This window comes from Salvelinus sp. IW2-2015, linkage group LG36 (genome assembly GCF_002910315.2).
Source record: "Salvelinus sp. IW2-2015 linkage group LG36, ASM291031v2, whole genome shotgun sequence".
Taxonomy (NCBI): domain Eukaryota; kingdom Metazoa; phylum Chordata; class Actinopteri; order Salmoniformes; family Salmonidae; genus Salvelinus; species Salvelinus sp. IW2-2015.
This window is the reverse complement of record NC_036875.1, coordinates 20,021,495-20,041,880: the sequence shown is the minus strand read 5'-3', so window position 1 is coordinate 20,041,880 and position 20,386 is coordinate 20,021,495. Positions and strand designations below refer to the sequence as shown.

The window sequence follows — 20,386 nt, the reverse complement described above, 5'->3', positions numbered from 1 at the left end:
GACTCCTCATACTCACTTGAAAATGCCACTGTCGATGTGTTCTAGACTGACGCTCTCTTCTTTCATTTCACAGATGAGACAAAACTGCTGCAATTGGGAATGAATATTGATTAACTTTAGGTTATATTATTTTAGGTTATAAACTCAGCAAAAAAAGATACGTCCTCTCACTGTCAACTGCGTTTATTTTCAGCAAACTTAACATGTGTAAATATTTGTATGAACATAACAAGATTCAACAGACGTGACTAACAGAAATGGTATAATGTGTCACCGAACAAAGGGCCGGTCAAAATCAAAAGTAACAGTCAGTATCTGGTGTGGCCACCAGCTGCATTAAATACTGCAGTGCATCTCCTTCTCATGGACTGCACCAGATTTGCCAATTCTTGCTGTGAGATGTTACCCCCCTCTTCCACCAAGGCACCTGCAAGTTCCCAGACATTTCTGGGGGGAATGGCCCTAGCCCTAGCCCTCACCCTACGATCCAACAGGTCCCAGACGTGCTCAATGGGATTGAGATCTGGGCTCTTTGCTGGCCATGGCAGAACACTGACATTCCTGTTTTGCAGGAAATCACGCACAGAACGAGCAGTATGGCTGGTGGCATTGTCATGCTGGAGGGTCATGTCAGTAACGCACAGCGTTGAGATTGCCTGCAATGACAACAAGCTCAGTCCGATGATGCTGTAACACACCGCCCCCAGACCATGACAGACACTCCACCTCCAAATCAATCCCGCTCCAGAGTACAGGCTTCTGTGTAATGCTCATTCCTTCGACGATAAACGCGAATCCGACCATCACCCCTGGTGAGACAAAACCGCGACTCGTCAGTGAAGAGCACCTTGCCAGTCCTGTCTGGTCCAGCGACGGTGGGTTTGTGCCCATAGGCGACGTTGTTGCCGGTGATGTCTGGTGAGGACTTGCCTTACAACAGGCCTACAAGCCCTCAGTCCAGCCTCTCTCAGCATATTGCGGACAGCCTGAGCACTGAAGGAGGGATTGTGCATTCCTGGTGTAACTCGGGCAGTTGTTGTTGCCATCCTGTACCTGTCCCGCAGGTGTGATATTCGGATGTACCGATCCTGTGCAGGTGTTGTTACACGTGGTCTGCCACTGCGAGGATGATCAGCTGTCCGTCCTGTCTCCCTGTAGCGCTGTCTTAGGCGTCTTACAGTACAGACAAATTGCAATTTGTCCTCATGCCTCTTTGCAGAATGCCTCAGGCACGTTCACGCAGATGAGCAGGGACCCTGGGCATCTTTCTTTTGGTGTTTTTCAGAGTCAGTAGAAAGACCTCTTTTAGCATCCTAAGTTTTCATAACTGTGATCTTAATTGCCTACCGTCTGTAAGCTGTTAGTGTCTTAACGACCGTTCCACAGGTGCATGTTAATTAATTGTTTATGGTTCATTGAACAAGCATGGGAAACAGTGTTTAAACCCTTTACAATGAAGATCTGTGAAGTTATTTGGATTTTTACGAATTATTTTTGAAAGACAGGGTCCTGAAAAAGGGACGTTTCTCTTTTTTGCTGAGTTTACAGGACCATTATTTGGAGGGAGAAATGTGATTTGTATTAATTTCTGAGCCTTCAGCTAGATGATGTTGTTCAATGATGACCAGAAGACTGGAATAGTGACCAGCTAATCAAACATACATAGTCCTAGCTATTAACTATCCATTTTCATAAATGACCTGTGTGCGTGTTATTAAATTCTTACATTACACTGTAGTCAGTGGCATACAGACCTTGGATGATGTTTCTCCATTGTTGTTCTTCTCTGTGTCTGAATCACCGCTGCAGGACAAAGCTCTACCATTGGATGCTGTGTTGAGACAGAAACAATTCTCAAGAACAAGTCAAAGTAACACCTCATTAACTTATAGTTTTTCGTTGAAACTGCCAGCTGGACTGGCAGAGGCTGCGTGTTTGTGTACCAAGCCAGGAAGATTTGCCCTGATGGACTAACAGCTACTTAATAAACTAAATACATCCAGATGAGTATTGGGATGGACAATTAATTGATTCCTGCTATAGGCTTGGGTGGTATACTGTGGTATTTTGAAATACGGACGGTATGATTTTTCAATAACGTCCCAATGTATTTTGTCATGCCCCCCCCCAAAAGAAAATGATACTGAGCCAGTCACATGGTATGTTTGTTTACAAAGAACTCATGGAGCAAACGGAACACCCCCTTGAACTTTTTTCACATTTTGTTGCATTAAAAAGTGTAATCGAATAGATTGAATTGTATTTTTTGTCATTGATCTACACAAAATACTTCATGTCAAAATGAAAAGAATTCGACACATTTTTACAAATGAATAAACAAAAATATAGTCATTGCATAAGTATAGTTCAGAAGCTTAAATTAGTTCAGAAGTAAAATTTGGCTTAACAATTCACATAATACGTTATCTGGACTCCCTCTGTGTGAAATACATTTTTAATTCCTCTGTCCTCCATACATACAACATCTGTAAGGTCCCTCAGTCAAGTATTATTACTTTGTTTAATATATTTTCTATAAAAAATTATAATAATTGTATCCCCTTTTTCATGATATGGAATTGGTAGTTATGATCTTGTCTCATCGCTGCAACTCCAAAACGGGCTCGGCAGAGGCGAATGTCGAGTCATGCATCCTCCGAAACATGACCCGCCAAGCTGAGCTTCTTAACACCTTAACATGTATTGACTCAGGGGGTGAAAACTTACAGTATCTAATCAAGGTYTATTAGTGTTTTATTTTTCATTCATCTTGAAAAAATGTGAGACTTTATTCCACTATTTTGTTTAGATCGTTGACAAAAAAATGACAAATCCATTTTAATCCCACTGTGTAAAACAATAAAATGAAGACATCCAAGGGGGGTGCAGTCTTTCTATAGGCACCGTACATTTTCTCCAGCTCAGGGTTACAGCTGTCTATTTGGTTTGCTAGCTATAGGTGGCTAGCTTGCAAGATCAAGCTTCTTGGCTACAGCAGAGAAAATCAATCCCCTCCTGGATCAAGTCTGAATAGCCTTTTGAGATAATTGTACAACTTTATGCACTGGGTTGTCTGTCCTTGCATTTAGTTTATTTTCGCTAGCGCTTGTTAGCTTTTAGCTTTTTATTTAGTTTAAGAAATGTGGGCACTGCTGGAAATACCGTATTCACCCAGTATGGTACAGGAGAATGGTATTGAAGGTTTGGAAATCTGGATACCACTCAAACTAGCCTACAGGCATGAATCAGYTGGACACATAAAACTAACCAGCAGCCACCTCACCTGCTATCTCTGGATTATGCTTCTGACAGTACACCCTGTAACAAACACAGAGACACGGTCATAGAGACCCAGTCAATAACATGTTCATTAACTTTATCTATTAAATTGGTCAGTTGAGACCCATTGTCCTTTACAATGAAGTTCAAAAATATATTTCACAGTTGTTTAGGAAGAAAACGCGTTATGCCTTGCACTTACGTATACTTCCCTTCAATACGGTCTTCGACGTTGTGGGCCCCGTCTTCCACAGCACAGGGGTAATGGTAGGACTTCTGACAGCATTTCACCTCACACCCCACCGTGGCACCCTTCCTCTTACACCTGTAGCAAATCTGTGGGGGGGGGGGGATACAGTTTGCTTGTATAGTGACATTAGGCCAACAAAACCATCAGACATTACTGAAACATAACACACACACGACTTAATTACTTCAAACTTTGTTCAAACCATGATAGTGTTTGACTTAATTTGTTCAAACAACTAAGGAAAACATTAAAATAACTTCACCAGTCTGTTTCCCCTCCTCATCTCATTCTGGACATCTTTTACAGTGAAACCAAACAAGTCGTCAAGCTCTGGCGAGTTCTGGCAAATAACCCCAGATGAATAAAGCTGCAATTCAAACACATGGAAGAGTTAAAGGGGCAATCTGGGATTCAAACACCAAATGGCAGCCCCAACAGTTTTATTTGATAAATATTATGCAACCAATCAAATTCATAGATGGAGCTATGGATGCATGGACTGGCCATTCATGGGATCAAAATGATAGTTTTAACCATGTTTTGAAGATATACAGTGTTTGTTTACAAATCGCATTGTTTATAAACAAAGAAATACAATGTTATTTGGGGTTCTGATGGGGTAAGATGGCTCATAAGGCATGTCAATTATATTATCATAATAGGAATATCAGTGTCCCCAAACGAACTGCATTCAGGATTTAAATGGGAAAGGAAACGACAAAGACTATCATATAAGGTAAGGTGTCATTTTGTAGTGTTCACTCCCTTTGAGTCAATAAACCAGGGGTTCTCAAACTTTTTGAGTCCAGGGAACCCTTTCGTGATATCAAATTCTTCAGGGACCCCCTCATAAATCAGAACACAACTCAAGTGAGATAAATAACATACAAGAAGTTCTACTATGACTGTCAGTGCATGGCCGGACGAACCAAGTCTCGGGCCCTGGGAAGTAACATTTTAAAGGCCCATCTCTTGGCATTGTAGAGAAATTATTGCAGTTTAAGCTAATTTCCTGCAATTCTACACATTTTGTCATGGGGCAGAGAGATATTTTGTTGTTGCAGCTTTAAACCTAATATCCTGCAATTCTACACATTTTGCCATGAGGCAGAGAAAACTTTTCAGTTTTAAAGCTTACATTACAGTGCATTTATGTAAAAAAAAAAAAGAAATACAATAACATTTTGGGGAATACAAGAATAATTGAGATGTCAAATGAATAAGTACTGTGGATACCAATATCCCTGTGAGCCTCCGGGCCCATGTTGCCCAGGGTTAATAACATCAATTGTATATTAATAATATTACATTGTAGAACTCTAAACTTATTCCTAAAATCCCTTTGCCAAAATTCGTTTAATCTGTTAGTAATATAATTTTTTTTAAATGCAGTACCTCGGGTCTGAGAACCCCACTTTGAGAACCCCTGGCTGCAATAGACAAATCATAACACTAGGTAGGGTCAGAGCCCCACTGTTAACTGTGTCAATCGACAGCTGTTTACCACATGCTGTTGTCTACTAAATCTGCAAATTTGATTGACTCGTTTTAGTTCCTTTCCAAAAATTATCGTGGCTAGCCTAGCAGTGCCAAACTATTCCCCCAAAGCAAAATTACAGGTCACGGCAGAGCTTTTCGAATCTTACCAAGCAGTTCTGATGAGCGGTGACGGAATCTTTCGTCGATAGCGGTCCAGTTGTCAGATTTTCCTTGGAACTTTTACAAAGTACGCATCGAATTTTCCTACCATGTCGCTCGGGACCCATTTCTCCATGCGTTGTTATCTTTAGGAATTTGACAGAAAACCACAGCCTGCTAGAAATGTAAGTATGAGCGGATCGCGCTAACCTCCGTCCGTTCGCACCTTCGAATTTTTGTGCTGTTGGACATCCAGTTCGCTTCGTCCACACTAATACAGAAATCACGCGATATGAATCAGATAGTAGGGCGCCGCCTGGTTTAGTATTTGTTCAGAAGGGTCAACGTTTTGTATCGTAATTTACGAGTAGGCAAAAAGAATAATCCTGCTTCTGCTTCTATGGTATAATAGATTTAGCATACATTAAATGTGCATTCCGCCAACTGTAGGTGAATAATAAAGATCCAACAAAATTAAAATATTTGGGTAAAATAAATAAAATATCATACCAACTACCAAAAAATAATGAATTACTAAACAAAATCAATCTGCTTTTCTGTAAAAAAAAAAAAAAAAAAACTCATTCTAATCAGGTCCCAACACAGGCTCAGAAGCCTCTTCTGAGAGCGGGACATTTCCTAGCGACAAAAGTCCGTAGTGCTTCTGTAAAGTCTTGGAGCCCCAAAAACGTATCGGCTGCAGATATCAGGATATCTAGCTTCTTAGACTCTTAGACACTTGTGCTGTACAATTAATCACTGTGGCTATAAATTACACACAATCCACCCTCTTCACAATGATTGTTTCGAGATCACCTGATTGACTTAAAACACTAGCAACTGGTTGCAATGTATCCACTGCCATATCTTCAACGCTGTTGTCTCTTGCCCCTTCGAACCTCTTCACCGCCTCCAAATAGGAGATCTGCTGCACAGCCCTGATCATAGACACCTCTACCTCCTTCACCCTAACAGGGCACTCATTGAAGTCCGGAGTATGATCCCCACCACAGTTGCAACATTTTCCATTCACATATTATTCAATATCATACTTCTCCTGTCTGCAAACATTTGACGCATGACCATATCCTTTACAATTTCCACACTGTAATGGTTTGGACACAGACAGTCTCACAGCATACTTCACATATCCAAGCTTCACATATTCAGGTAGAGTTACTCAAACAACAATAATATCCACAGGATTTTCTCCTTCCATCCATTTACCATACGGGTCAGGCGACGTGCACTGACCACTCCTAGGATTTTCTGTCTAAGGTACTCATCATCTACATTACCGTTCAAAAGTTTGGGGTCACTTAGAAATGTCCTTGTTTTTGAAAGAAAAACACTTTTTTGCCATTTTAAAATAACATCAAATTGATCAGAAATACAGTGTAGACATTGTTAATGTTGTAAATGACTATTGTAGTTGGAAACGGCAGATTTTTAATGGAATATCTARATAGGCGTACAGAGGCCCATTTTCAGCAACCATCACTCCTGTGTTCGAATGGCACGTTGTGTTAGCTAATCCAAGTTTATCATTTTAAAAGGCTAATTGATCATTAGAAAACCCTTTTGCAATCATGTTAGGACAGCTGAAAACTGTTGTTCTGATTAAAGAAGCAATAAAACTGTCCTTTAGATTAGTTGAGTATCTGGAGCATCAGCATTTGTGGGTTTGAATACAGGCTCAAAATGGCCAGTAACTAATAACTTTCTTCTGAAACTTGTCAGTCTATTCTTGTTCAGAGAAATGAAGGCTATTCCATGTGAGAAATTGCCAAGAAACTGAAGATTTCGTACAACGCTGTGTACTACTCCCTTCACAGAACAGTGCTAACTGGCTCTAACCAGAACAGAAAGAGGAGTGGGAGGCCCTGGTGCACATCTGAACATGAGGACAAGTACATTAGAGTGTCTAGTTTGAGAAACAGACTCCTCACAAGTCCTCAACTGACAGCTTAATTAAATAGTACCCGCAAACACCAGTCTCAAAGTCAACAGTAAAGAGGCGACTCTGGGATGCTGGCCTTCTAAATGCCCCAAGATGGCATAGCAGTCAGACGTCCTTTGTCCTCGTCTTGTCGTGTCCCGTGTATATATTTACATCTTTCTTCGCATATCTTTTATATATTTTATTTTCAAAAACTAAACTTTAAAACACTATCCTACAACCCGCCTCACCAATTATTTTTAAAAAGTATTATTTACCTCAAATCTGAAATCCACAATAGAAGCTAGCCAGAAGCTAGCCAGAAGCTAACCAGAAGCTTAACAGAAGCTAGCCAGAAGCTAATCAGAAGCTAGCCAGAAGCTAGCCAGAAGCTAATCAGAAGCTAGCCAGTTTACTGGCTAACGTTAGTATTCAGCTAACCACGGTTTGTGGTCATCAGCTATCCTTTAGCTCGAAAAGCTATCGCCAGTTTTGTACAACGCGACTCAGACCAGAACATACCGGACCTATTTTTCTTTCCATATCCCCGGATTTCAACCGCAAGCTCTGGACATTTACACCTGGATCTCGCAGCTAGCTAGTTGCTATCAGTGTGACTATTGGCTTACGTCGATCCCGGAGCAAACATAAATTATTCCAGAGCTAGCCAGCTGAAGAGTTCCATCAGCCACTCCTGGGCTACAATCACCTATCCGGAGCCGTTTTACTGCCGATGCGGAGCCCCACCGGGCCTTCACGACTGGACTACCGACGTTATCTGCCRGAGGGAGTTATCCAACTGGCCCCTCCGTCGCGACTTTACCTGAACGCCCATCTGCGGCCCGCTAATCGTTAGCTGTCTTATCGGCTGCTATCTGAATAGGTCTATCTATCGGACAATTTTTCTTGGGTCACTATAACTATATCTATTTTGCCAATTGGATTGATCCCCTCTACCACACGGAACCCCACTAATCTATCGTCGGAAACGCACGAGGTGGCTAAAATCAGACTTCCATCCTATGCTAGCTTGCTACCGATGGCTCAGCTAGCTGTCTGAATCGCCGTTACCCAGACCAACCTCACTACTCACTGGACCCTTATGATCACTCGACTAAGCATGCCTCTCCTTAATGTCAATATGCTTTGTCCATTGCTGTTGTGGTTGGTGTTTATTGGCTTATTTCACTGTAGAGCCTCTAGCCCTGCTCATTATACCTTATCCAACCTTTCAGTTCCACCACCAACACATGCGATGACATCACCTGGTTTCAATTATGTTTCTAGAGACAATATCTCTCTCATCATCACTCAATACCTAGGTTTAACTCCACTGTATTCACATCCTACCTTACCTTTGTCTGTACATTATACCTTGGAGCTATTTTATCGCCCCCAGAAACCTCCTTTAACTCTTTGTTCTGGACGTTCTAGACGACCAATTCTCATAGCTTTTAGCCATACCCTTATCCTACTCCTCCTCTGTTCCTCTGGTGATGTAGAGGTGAATCCAGGCCCTGCAGTGCCTAGCTCCACTCCTATTCCCCAGGCGCTCTCTTTTGATGACTTCTGTAACCGTAATAGCTTTGGTTTCATGCATGTTAACATTAGAAGCCTCCTCCCTACGTTTGTTTTATTCACTGCTTTAGCACACACTGCCAACCCGGATGTTCTAGCAGTGTCTGAATCCTGGCTTAGGAAGACCACCAAAACTTCTGAAATCTCCATTCCTAACTACAACATTTTCAGACAAGATAGAACGGCCAAAGGGGGCGGTGTTGCAATCTACTGCAGAGATAGCCTGCAGAGTTCTGTCCTACTATCCAGGTCTGTACCCAAGCAATTTGAACTTCTACTTTTAAAAATCCACCTCTCTAAAAACAAGTCTCTCACCGTTGCCGTCTGCTATAGACCACCCTCTGCCCCCAGCTGTGCTCTGAACACCATATGTGAACTGATTGCCCCCCATCTATCTTCAGAGCTCGTGCTGCTAGGCGACCTAAACTGGAACATGCTTAACACCCCAGCCATCCTACAATCTAAGCTTGATGCCCTCAATCTCACACAAATGATCAATGAACCTACCAGGTACCACCCCAAAGCCATAAACACGGGCACCCTCATAAATATTATCCTAACCAACTTGCCCTCTAAATACAGCTCTGCTGTTTTCAACCAAGATCTCAGCGATCACTCCTCATTGCCTGCATCCGTAATGGTCAGCGGTCAAACGACCTTCACTCATCACTGTCAAACGCTCCCTGAACACTTCAGCGAGCAGGCCTTTCTAATCGACCTGGCCGGGGTATCCTGGAAGGATATTGATCTCATCCCGTCAGTAGAGGAGCCTGGTTATTTTTTTTAAAGGCCTCCTCACCATCTTAAATAAGCATGCCCCATTCAAGAAATTTAGAACCAGGAACAGATAATAGCCCTTGGTTCACTCCAGACCTGACTGCCCTTAACCAACACAAAAACATCCTATGGCGTTCTGCATTAGCATCGAACAGCCCCGTGATATGCAATTTTTCAGGGAAGCTAGAAACCAATATACACAGGCAGTTAGAAAAGCCAAGGCTAGCTTTTTCAAGCAGAAATTTGCTTCCTGCAACACAAACTCAAAAAAGTTCTGGGACACTGTAAAGTCCATGGAGAATAAGAGCACCTCCTCCCAGCTGCCCACTGCACTGAGGACAGGAAACACTGTCACCACCGATAAATCCACTATAATTGAGAATTTCAATAAGCATTTTTCTACGGCTGGCCATGCTTTCCACCTGGCTACCCCTACCCCGGTCAACAGCACTGCACCCCCCACAGCAACTCGCCCAAACCTTCCCCATTTCTCCTTCTCCCAAATCCAGTCAGCTGATGTTCTAAAAGAGCTGCAAAATGGACCCTTTCTTTCTAAAATTATCTGCAGATAATTGCAACACGTATTACTAGCCTGTTCAACCTCTCTTTCGTGTCGTCTGAGATTCCCAAAGGACACTCTTGACCGAAACTTCTACAGACCTATATCTATCCTACCCTGCCTTTCTAAGGTCTTCGAAAGCCAAGTCAACAAACAGATTACCGACCATTTCGAATCACACCATACCTTCTCCGCTATGCAATCTGGTTTCAGAGCTGGTCATGGGTGCACCTCAGCCACGCTCAAGGTCCTAAACGATATCCTAACCGCCATCGATAAGAAACAATACTGTGCAGCCGTATTCATTGACCTACAGTGTAAATTACCTATGCTTCCCAAAGAGCAAAAGCGTTTAAGTAACGCCCTTGCAAATGTCCCTTCCCTGTATCCCTAATAATTGTATAATGAATTATTTATCAAATTATTGCAACTGATGCCCTATTTGGGCTTGCCAGGAAAATATCATCTGGGACCAGCATTGAGGGTCCCAAACATGCTGGGCAGTTCTTTTCTGACCAAGACAAAGTCAACTGCTTTGTAGGAAGAGCATCCGACACACCAACTGAGGTATACTGGATTTTGAAGAATGTGATGTATCTCACAATCAGTTAGTTTCACTAGCCCTCTTCTGTGTGACGTGTTTTTGTGTGTATAACAAACAGCTGGGCTAATGTTGGAGACATTAAAAGGTTTGATTAATATCAGGAGAAGCCATTTATCCTTGGTGATGCGATTAGATAATGTATTTAATCACCGACACCGATCACCGACAACGATGAGACAGCCTATAGGGAGAAGGTCAGAGACCTGACCATGTGGTGCAAGGACAACAACCTCTCCCTCAACGTGATCAAGACAAAGGAGATGATTGTGGACTACAGGAAAAGGAGGACCGAGCACGCACCCATTCTCATCGACGGGGCTGTAGTGGAGCAGGTTGAGAGCTTCAAGTTCCTTGGCGTCCACATCACCAACAAACTAACATGGTCCAAGCACACCAAGACAGTCGTGAAGATGGCACGACAAAAACTATTTCCCCTCAGGAGACTGAAAAGATTTGGCATGGGTCCTCAGATTCTCAAAAGGTTTTACAGCTGCACCATCGAGAGCATCCTGACGGCTTGCATCACTGCCTGGTATGGCAACTGCTCGGCCTCCGACCGCAAGGCACTACAGAGGGTAGTGCGTACGGCCCAGTACATCACCGGGGCCAAGCTTCCTGCATCCAGGACCTATATAACGGTACCGTAGCACCAAGTCTAGGACCAAAAGGCTCCTCAACAGCTTCTACCCCCAAGCCAAGCTTCCTGCCACCCAAGCTTCCTGCCATCCAGGACCTCTATACCAGGCAGTGTCAGAGGAATGTCCTAAAAATTGTCAAAGACTCCAGCCACCCTAGTCATAGACTGTTCTCTCTGCTGCCACACGGCAAGCTGTACCGGAGCGCCAAGTCTAGGTCCAAGAGGCTTCTAAACAGCTTCTACCCCCAAGCCATAAGACTCCTAAACAGCTACTCAAAAATGCTACCCAGACTATTTGCATTCTCCCTCACCCCCTCCCCCTCTTCTACACTGCTGCTACTCTCTGTTATTATCTATGCATAGTCACTTTAATAACTCTACCTACATGTAAATATTACCTCGACACCGGTGCCCCCACACATTGACTCTGTACCGGTACCCCCTGTATATAGCCCCACTATTGTTATTTACTGCTGCTCCTTTCTAGGACACACGTTCCGCTAGTCGAACCCCTCGACAACATTCCGCTGAAAAGGCAGCGCGGGAAATTCAAAAATATTTTTTTGAAATATGTAACTTTCACACATTAACAAGTCCAATACAGCAAATGAAAGATAAATATCTTGTTAATCTACCCATCGTGTCGATTAAAAAATGCTTTACAGCGAAAACACAACATATGTTTATGTTAGATCAACGCCAAGTCCAAAAAACACAGCCATTTTCCCAGCCAAAGATAGGAGTCACAAAAAGCAGAAATAGAGATAAAATGAATCACTAACCTTTGATGATCTTCATCAGATGACACTCATAGGACATAATGTTACACCATACATGTATGTTTTGTTCGATAATGTGCATATTTATATAAAAAAATCTCAGTTTACATTGGTGCCATGTTCAGAAATGCCTCCAAAATATCCGGAGAAATTGCAGAGAGCCACATCAAATAACAGAAATACTCATCATAAACTTTGATGAAAGATACATGTTTTATATAGAAATAAAGATACACTTGTTCTTAATGCAACCGCTGTGTCAGATTTCAAAAAAACTTTACGGAAAAAGCAAACCATGCAATAATCTGAGACGGCGCTCAGATAGAAAACAAAATTCTCTGCCATGTTGGAGTCACAGAAATACGAAATTACATTATAAATATTCCCTTACCTTTGATGATCTTCATCAGAATGCACTCCCAGGAATCCTAGTTCCACAAATTGTTGTTTTGTTCGATAATGTCCATTATTTATGTCCAAGTAGCTACTTTTGTTAGCGCGTTTAGTACACATATCCAAAACGCTCATGCAAGTCCAGGCGAACGTCGGARGAAAACTTAAAAAAGTTATATTACAGGTCGAATAAACTTGTCAAACTAACTATAGAATCAATCTTTAGGATGTTGTTATCCTAAATATTCAATAACGTTCCAACCGGAGAATTCCTTTGTGTCTGTAGAAGTAATGGAACGCAAGTCGATATCATTTGGAATGCGCGTGAGCAGGACCTGGCACTCTGCCAGACCACTGACTGAAACAGCTCCCATCCGGCTCAACATCATGGTAGAAGCTTCATTCAATGTTCTACAGACTGTTAACATCTAGTGGAAGGCGTAGGAAGTGCAAACAGATCCATATCCCACTGGGATTTCAATAGGCGTTGAGTTGAAAATCGACCAGCCTCAGAATTCCCACTTCCTGTTTGGGTTTTTGTCTGCCATATGAGTTCTGATATACTCACAGACATCATTCAAACAGTTTTAAAAACTTCAGAGTGTTTTCTATCCAATAGTAATAATAATATGCATATATTAGCATCTGGGACAGAGTAGGAGGCAGTTCACTTTGGGCACGCTATTCATCCAAAGTGAAAATGCTGCCCCCTATCCCTAAAAAGTTAATTATTTGTTATTCTTATCGCTTACTTTTTTTTGTGGTATTTTCTTAAAACTGCATTGTTGGTTAAGGGCTTGTAAGTAAGCATTTCACTGTTGTTTCTGGCGCATGTGACAAATACGATTTGATTGAATATTTAACCACCACCCTGTAGTAAGAGATTCATGAATCTTTTGATACGGTTTTATGAATGGCTTGAAACAGATCGCTCCATACCTGCTTTGTAATCATAAGTAATGTTTTACACAAAAATGCACCAAAAGAACTGCTCGTACACTAAATTGATTTGGCATTTTGATAAACAGTCCCGATCTGAAACACCATATTTGCAGTGCGAGCCTTTTATGCCTATGCTCATGATGCTGACTATCAGGTAACAAATATTTGTTTCTTTATCATTTATTCTGTTAAACACCACTTCTTTGTAGTTGTAGACAGTTACCCTGACAGTATTAAGAAACAGCTAGTTGTAATTTGTTCTAGTACCTTAATTAATCATCATCACCCATTGTAATGCTCATTATGGTTTCTGATTGTACTTTCCATTTCAGGCCACTGATGGTACCAGGTATGTGACTGGTAGTGGGCTTGCTGACGGAGAACAGATGGAGGGGTTATGGTCCTACCTTTGAAAATGTGGGAAGATCACAAAAGAGATGACACCGTCTCATCGTATTGACACCCTCACTGATGCCCTCCTAAAACAATATATGAAATGTATCTTCACCTTCATATGTTATAGCACCGGCAATAGAACTCTGTCGGTGGAAGGTCRTGAAGGAGGAAACCAAGGCAAAAGAGGAGTTGATGGTGCTGCTAAACAGCATTCCAGGTTAGATTCCATGTGTTTTGCTCATCATTTTTGTTTATATGTAATGATTAGTTTCTACTAATTCAATCAAATGAATTAGAAGCAGGGCTTCAGTAGCTGGAGGCTTTGTCCTACAGAGCGCCTCTTTCTGGAATGGTTTGCCATTGTGAGAGAATCAGACTCGGTCTCAACCTACAAGTCTAGATGGAAGACATAACTTTTCTGTTAGTCCTATGATTGCGTGTAGTCTGGCCCACAACACAACCCACCCCACCCATAAACCTTGACTTCCTAAAACATGAAAGCTATCTGACCCTAGAGTCTTGAAGTGTTTGCACCCTCTATAGCCATGATGGTCTTTTCCCTTGACCCTGCTGGTCATCTACAGTGGGGAGAACAAGTATTTGATACACTGCCGATTTTGCAGGTTTTCCTACTTACAAAGCATGTAGAGGTCTGTAATTCTTATAATAGGTACACTTCAACTGTGAGAGACGGAATCTAAAACAAAAATCCAGAAAATCACATTGTATGATTTTTAAGTAATTAATTAGCATTTTATTGCATGACATAAGTATTTGATCACCTACCAACCAGTAAGAATTCCGGCTCTCACAGACCTGTTAGTTTTTCTTTAAGAAGCCCTCCTGTTCTCCACTCATACCTGTATTAACTGCACCTTTGAACTCGTTACCTGTATAAAAGACACCTGTCAAAACACATTCAATCAAACAGACTCCAACCTCTCCACAATGGCCAAGACCAGAGAGCTGTGTAAGGACATCAGGGATAAAATGGTAACCTGCACAAAGCTGGGATGGGCTACAGGACAATAGGCAAGCAGCTTGGTGAGAAGGCAACAACTGTTGGCGCAATTATTAGAAAATGGAAGAATTCAAGATGACGTCAATCACCCTCGGTCTGGGGATCCATGCAAGATCTCACCTCGTGGGGCATCAATGATCATGAGGAAGGTGAGGTATCAGCCCAAAACTACACGGCAGGACCTGGTCAATGACCTGAAGAGAGCTGGGACCACAGTCTAAAGAAAACCATTAGTAACACACTACGCCGTCATGGATTAAAATCCTGCAGCGCACGCAAGTTCCTCCTGCTCAAGCCAGCGCATGTCCAGGCCCGTCTGAAGTTTGCCAATGACCATCTGGATGATCCAGAGGAGGAATGGGAGAAGGTCATGTGGTCTGATGAGACAAAAATAGAGCTTTTTGGTCTAAACTCCACTCGCCGTGTTTTTTAGGAAGAAGAAGGATGAGTACGACCCCAAGAACACCATCCCAACCGTGAAGCATGGAGGTGGAAACATCATTCTTTGGGGATGCTTTTCTTCAAAGGGGACAGGACGACTGCACCGTATTGAGGGGAGGATGGATGGGGCCATGTATCGCGAGATCTTGGCCAACAACCTCCTTCCCTCAGTAAGAGCATTGAAGATGGGTCGTGGCTGGGTCTTCCAGCATGACAACGACCCGAAACAACACAGCCAGGGCAACTAAGGAGTGGCTCCGTAAGAAGCATCTCAAGGTCCTGGAGTGGCCTAGCCAGTCTCCAGACCTGAACCCAATAAAATCTTTGGAGGGGGCTGAAAGTCCGTATTGCCCAGCGACAGCCCCGAAACCTGAAGGATCTGGAGGTCTGTATGGAGGAGTGGGCCAAAATCCCTGCTGCAGTGTGTGTAAACCTGGTCAAGAACTACAGGAAACGTATGATCTCTGTAATTGCAAACAAAGGTTTCTGTACCAAATATTAAGTTCTGCTTTTCTGATGTATCAAATACTTATGTCATGCAATAAAATGCGAATTAATTACTTAAAAATCATACAATGTGATTTTCTGGATTTTGTTTTAGATTCCGTCTCTCACAGTTGAAGTGTACCTATGATAAAAATTACAGACCTCTACATGCTTTGTAAGTAGGAAAACCTGCAAAATCGGCAGTGTATCAAATACTTGTTCTCCCCACTGTATCTGCGTTTGAACCTGTTTTTGTGTGCTCTATCCTGTTCTGGTTATCCATCAGTCTGATAAGCATGCACACCATGAACCGCTTTTATTGTGCTTCTGCCTCTACATTGCTTGCTCTTTGGGGTTTTAGTTAGGGTATCTGTAAAGCACTTTGTGATGCTGTTTTACAACTGCTGATGTAAAAAGGGCTTTATAAAAATACATTTGATTGATTCGATGATGAAATCCTTGCTGTGGTTTCACTGACAATTAAATATTTTAGTCAAATTCCTAACATTTTCAATAAGAGATTTTTCTGTAGCTTGTGAGTTGCACATGTAGAACTCAGCACAAAACTGGCAGTGTGGTTTTATTTGTTTTGCAATAGATTTAATTAGGCTCCTGTCGTAGGCAGCACATAATCGGACATGGAAGTTTGGACCCGTCAGATAAAGAAGACCCTCATAAACAAGAAGACGTTGTCCCTTACCCGACAGGAGAGAGATGTGGAAACTCTGGCAGAGTAACAGCGAGTCGCGTTATTAGTTGCTACATCTCTGACCTTAGGTTTTACCCCATCTCTAAACAGCCCTTTCTGTTTGGCTTAGCCCTACCAGTCATGACTGACACGTTCCTATAACCTACTGTGTCCTGTATCCTGGTCCCACCATTTCCTGGATCTGCTTAGCTACTCCCTGTTACTTTATACTCTTATCACCACCTCCTGCCCTCACTTGTTCTTTTCCACTACATATCCCAGAGACTGAGTGCCCCTCTCCCCTGCTTAATCTATTTTACATGAAGTCTTCTAACCTGTGTGCCAACACTTCATGCTGCATAATCCACTCTACACTCAAATCTACACTCAAATGGATTTTGCCTTCATAACTGGTTAGTTTTATGTGGAGATGCTTTCATACTGTTATATATTTGCTCATATATTTGTATAATATTTTCTAGATCTGAGGTGATGTCCCRGTCAGTCACTGATGATAGGAACACTCAGTTGACTACTCGGCTTGAAAAGTAAATCACTTTTTTAGGATGTTGCCTCCATCATATTTGTCACACTGTATTGGGGCTAGTTAATATAGGTTTTAAACCTTTTAACATATATTTTCACATTTCAGCCTGGAGAAAAGGTTGAAGGGCATGGAGAAGAGAAACTGGATTGTACGCTGGTCTCTTCAACACTGTGCAGCAATTTTGGAAAGTCTGCAGACTAAGAAGACTCACTGTCCCGGAGCGCTCTTTCTATTGTGGCCTGGTCAGAAAGTATGCAGGTACTGCAGCCAATTCAGTGTCGTCACACCCTGAGATATCACTGCTGTTGCTATCTAAGTCTCATTCACCCAGGTGTTTTGAACTATATGAAAGATTTCTATCAAACTTCAAGATTTTCATTTTAAAATTTAAAAAAGAAGGATGGACAAACCATTGCTGTGTGGCTCTCCAGAAAAATCAAGCAGACATCGGAGAGAGAAAAAACAGCAGATCACCGCCTACAATGGAAGAAACAAGTCACCTCAATTCCCTCCAAGACTGGAGTATGTGGATGTTCTCTAGCAAGACCATCCAGTCTGGTCCCAGGTGTACAACAGCTGGGGTGGCAGTCTGCTCTGGGCAAAGCAGGGTGCAGTAATTCTGCATAACATGTGCCGTAGGACAGCAGAGGAGAGGCACCTTTATACAGGCAGACCTACATAATAGCCTTTTGTATTGCCAGAGAGAGCTGGGGCTTTTGGAAGAGGTCCTTGTTTCTCTTGGGCAGTGTGAGGCCGAGCCAAKATGCTTTCACCTGGGTGCCTCTGTGCTGTTATAATAAAATGCAGAACATATTAAAGCTCCAGCAAGCATTTTCAATGTTGGCTGGTGATGGCTCAGTCAGCACAGATGTAGAGAAGGACAGTAAATCGGAGGACAGTAATTCAGAAGATGAAAGTGGTTGAGGTGTGTGTGGATTCACCTGGTCAGTCTATTGTATGTCATGGAAAGAGTGGACACAAAAATATTGCTCCACCAACGCAGCTTTTTATCTTGTAGAAGTTTGAAAAAGGTGCTCTTATATCCTATAAATTATCTGCATTGTGTCACAACCAGAGGGGCAGTGAGGGGTGTTTTGAATCTAGCTTTTACCGGGCAATATGAAACTAGAGGCAAAACACAAATAGGTACTGGAAAAAGTTTAAACAGAAGAATCACCATTATTATCACAACAGCAGAGGATGGATTGATAGGAATYACTCATGTCCCCGGTTTGTTCTACAGTGTGAGGTTAGGAACCTTCGACCTGACAGCAGCAGTTGGTATTGGTCATATAGTGTGGGTGTCTTAGTAAAATTGTCTGGATGGTTCTTGATTTGTAGATTGATGGGATGCTTTCAGACTTGACGCTGCCAAGCCATACCACCCAAGGAAGCAGAAGGTTAGGATGTTTTCAATTAATGTCTTATTTAAAAGGTGAAATATCAGTAAAGCCATAGGAAGTTTCTTAAGTAATCCTAAACCAAATGTTTTGCCAAAACACAGGAGATATTACAAAAAGACAAAAACATTTCTTAAGTTCACAGAATACAAAACAGAACATGAATGACCTTCACACCCTGATCTGTTTCACCTGTCTTCACCCCCCTCCAGGTGTCACCCATCTTCCCCGTTATCCCCTGTGTATTTATACCCGTGTTCTCTGTTTGTCTGTTGCCAGTTTGTTTTGTGATACCTACCAGCGTTTGTTCCCCTGCTCCTGTATGTTCTTGCTCCTGTTTTCTAGTCTTTCCCAGTTTTGACTGTTTTGCCTGCCCTGACCCTGAGCCTGCCTGCCGTTCTGTACCTTACCCCACCTTACTGGATTATTGACCCCTGCCTGCCCCGAGCCTGCCTGCCATTCTATACCTTGCCCCACCTCACTGGATTATTGACCCCTGCCTGCCCTGACCCTGCCTGCTGTTCTATACCTTGCCCCACCTCACTGGATTATTGACCCCTGCCTGCCCTAACACTGAGACTGCCTGCCGTTCTGGACCTTTTGCACCCTCTCTGGATTACTGACCTCTGCCTGCCTTTGACCTGTCGTTTGCCTGCCCCTGTACTAGAAATACACTTTTGTTTCTTCGACACTGTCTGCATCTGGGTCATACCTGAAACCTGATATGACCCTCATCTCCACCACCTCCGACAGTCCAGTTTTGGTGGGTGCCTTAGCCAGAAGAGGCAACCCTCTCCTGATTATTCCCTGGTTAAATAAGGCTTTCAAAACCTCTCTTTGATCAGAAGAAATTGATGATCTTCTTTGTCCTAAGAACAGAATGACACTTGTTAAGACATATCATAATCCAGTGTTATATATGGCTCAGTATACATAACAGATTTCATATAAGTGAACCATAATCACTAAGGCATAATACAAGATGACACGCAAGGTAAACCCTATGGTAGATGATACTGATGTCACATTATTCACATCCAGGATGCAATAAGCCATGTTTCAGTATAAGCTTTGTGCCCTTAGCCATTAACACACTGAGAACCTACTCCACTGATTATTGCTAGGACTTACTAGTGAGGTTGTTTCCATGATATGTTGGCTGATGCGGTACACTATTGTTATGTTACTGTGTTGTGTTGCTATTAATATGGGGATTTTGCTTCAGTTTGTAACTAACTTTGTAACAATGGGCTGTAAAATCAGAACAAACTTTATTCACCAAGAACATTTACATGTACCAGGAACTTGACCTGGTGACGATATACAGTATATGGAGTATAAGAATATTATAACAATATTACAAGGGCTCATGTATTCAAGTATGCTGTGCTGGAGTATGGTGATGTTCAGCTTGTCAGTTGCACCAAAGAGTTAGAGAAGGAGCTTGAGCGAGTACAATGCAGATGGCTATATTTTGCCAACCTGCTCCCCAACTCTATCCTCACGTTTTTGGCCAGGGATGGTGACTTTAACGGAATGTAGATAGTAAGCCACAATTTTACTCCTCAAAGGCTGTGTTTCAAACTCATAAAATACACACCCTCGTCCACTTACCCTCACCTTATGCCCTTGGGGGAATCCCCGCGGCCATATTTGTGGTCTGTCCAAATGATTAGCCAAGCAAGGGAAGTTTGCAATGTAAAACCCCCCAGCCCCCGTTTTTAATGGATACAAGCTGTGATATCTGTTTTTTATTTTTAATAAATTTGCAAACAATTCTACAAACCTGTTTTTGCTTTGTCATTATGGGGTATTGTGTGTAGAATGATGAGGAGGGGGAAAAACYATTGAATCCATTTTAGAATAAGGCTGTAACCTAACATAATGTGGGAATAGTAAAGGGGTCTGAATACTTTCCGAATGCACTGTGTGTGTGTGTATATATGTTATTTTGACATGAATACGTGTCACATCAGTTTGCAAAAAAAAATGTATTACTGAAAAAATGTATTACTGAGTTAATAAAGCCGCA

The 20,386-nt window shown here is 42.3% G+C and overlaps 1 protein-coding gene and 1 long non-coding RNA gene across 4 annotated transcripts in view; one reads left to right on the top strand and one right to left on the bottom strand.

Moving 5' to 3' along the window:
- The window catches only part of LOC111959894 (uncharacterized), a 15,126-nt gene extending 9,831 nt beyond the window's left edge, over positions 1–5,295 (bottom strand). For both annotated transcript variants that reach the window (XR_011474928.1, XM_023981732.2), the window contains exons 1-6: positions 5,176–5,295; positions 3,792–3,896; positions 3,482–3,615; positions 3,284–3,318; positions 1,755–1,831; positions 17–87 (exon numbers count right to left, since the gene is read on the bottom strand). Coding sequence is in view for 1 of the 2 variants with exons in the window: in XM_023981732.2 (XP_023837500.1) it covers positions 17–87; positions 1,755–1,831; positions 3,284–3,318; positions 3,482–3,615; positions 3,792–3,896; positions 5,176–5,295 (542 nt within the window). In the remaining variant the exon portion in view is untranslated. The remainder of the gene's footprint in view (positions 1–16; positions 88–1,754; positions 1,832–3,283; positions 3,319–3,481; positions 3,616–3,791; positions 3,897–5,175) is intronic.
- Positions 5,279–20,386, top strand: LOC111959895 (uncharacterized). 2 transcript variants are annotated; one of them, XR_002876738.2, is made up of 4 exons: positions 5,279–5,352; positions 13,708–13,988; positions 16,890–16,955; positions 17,060–20,386. It is a non-coding gene; the product is annotated as an uncharacterized lncRNA (long non-coding RNA). The 2 variants fall into 2 exon arrangements; XR_002876737.2 differs by having other exon boundaries at positions 16,318–16,955.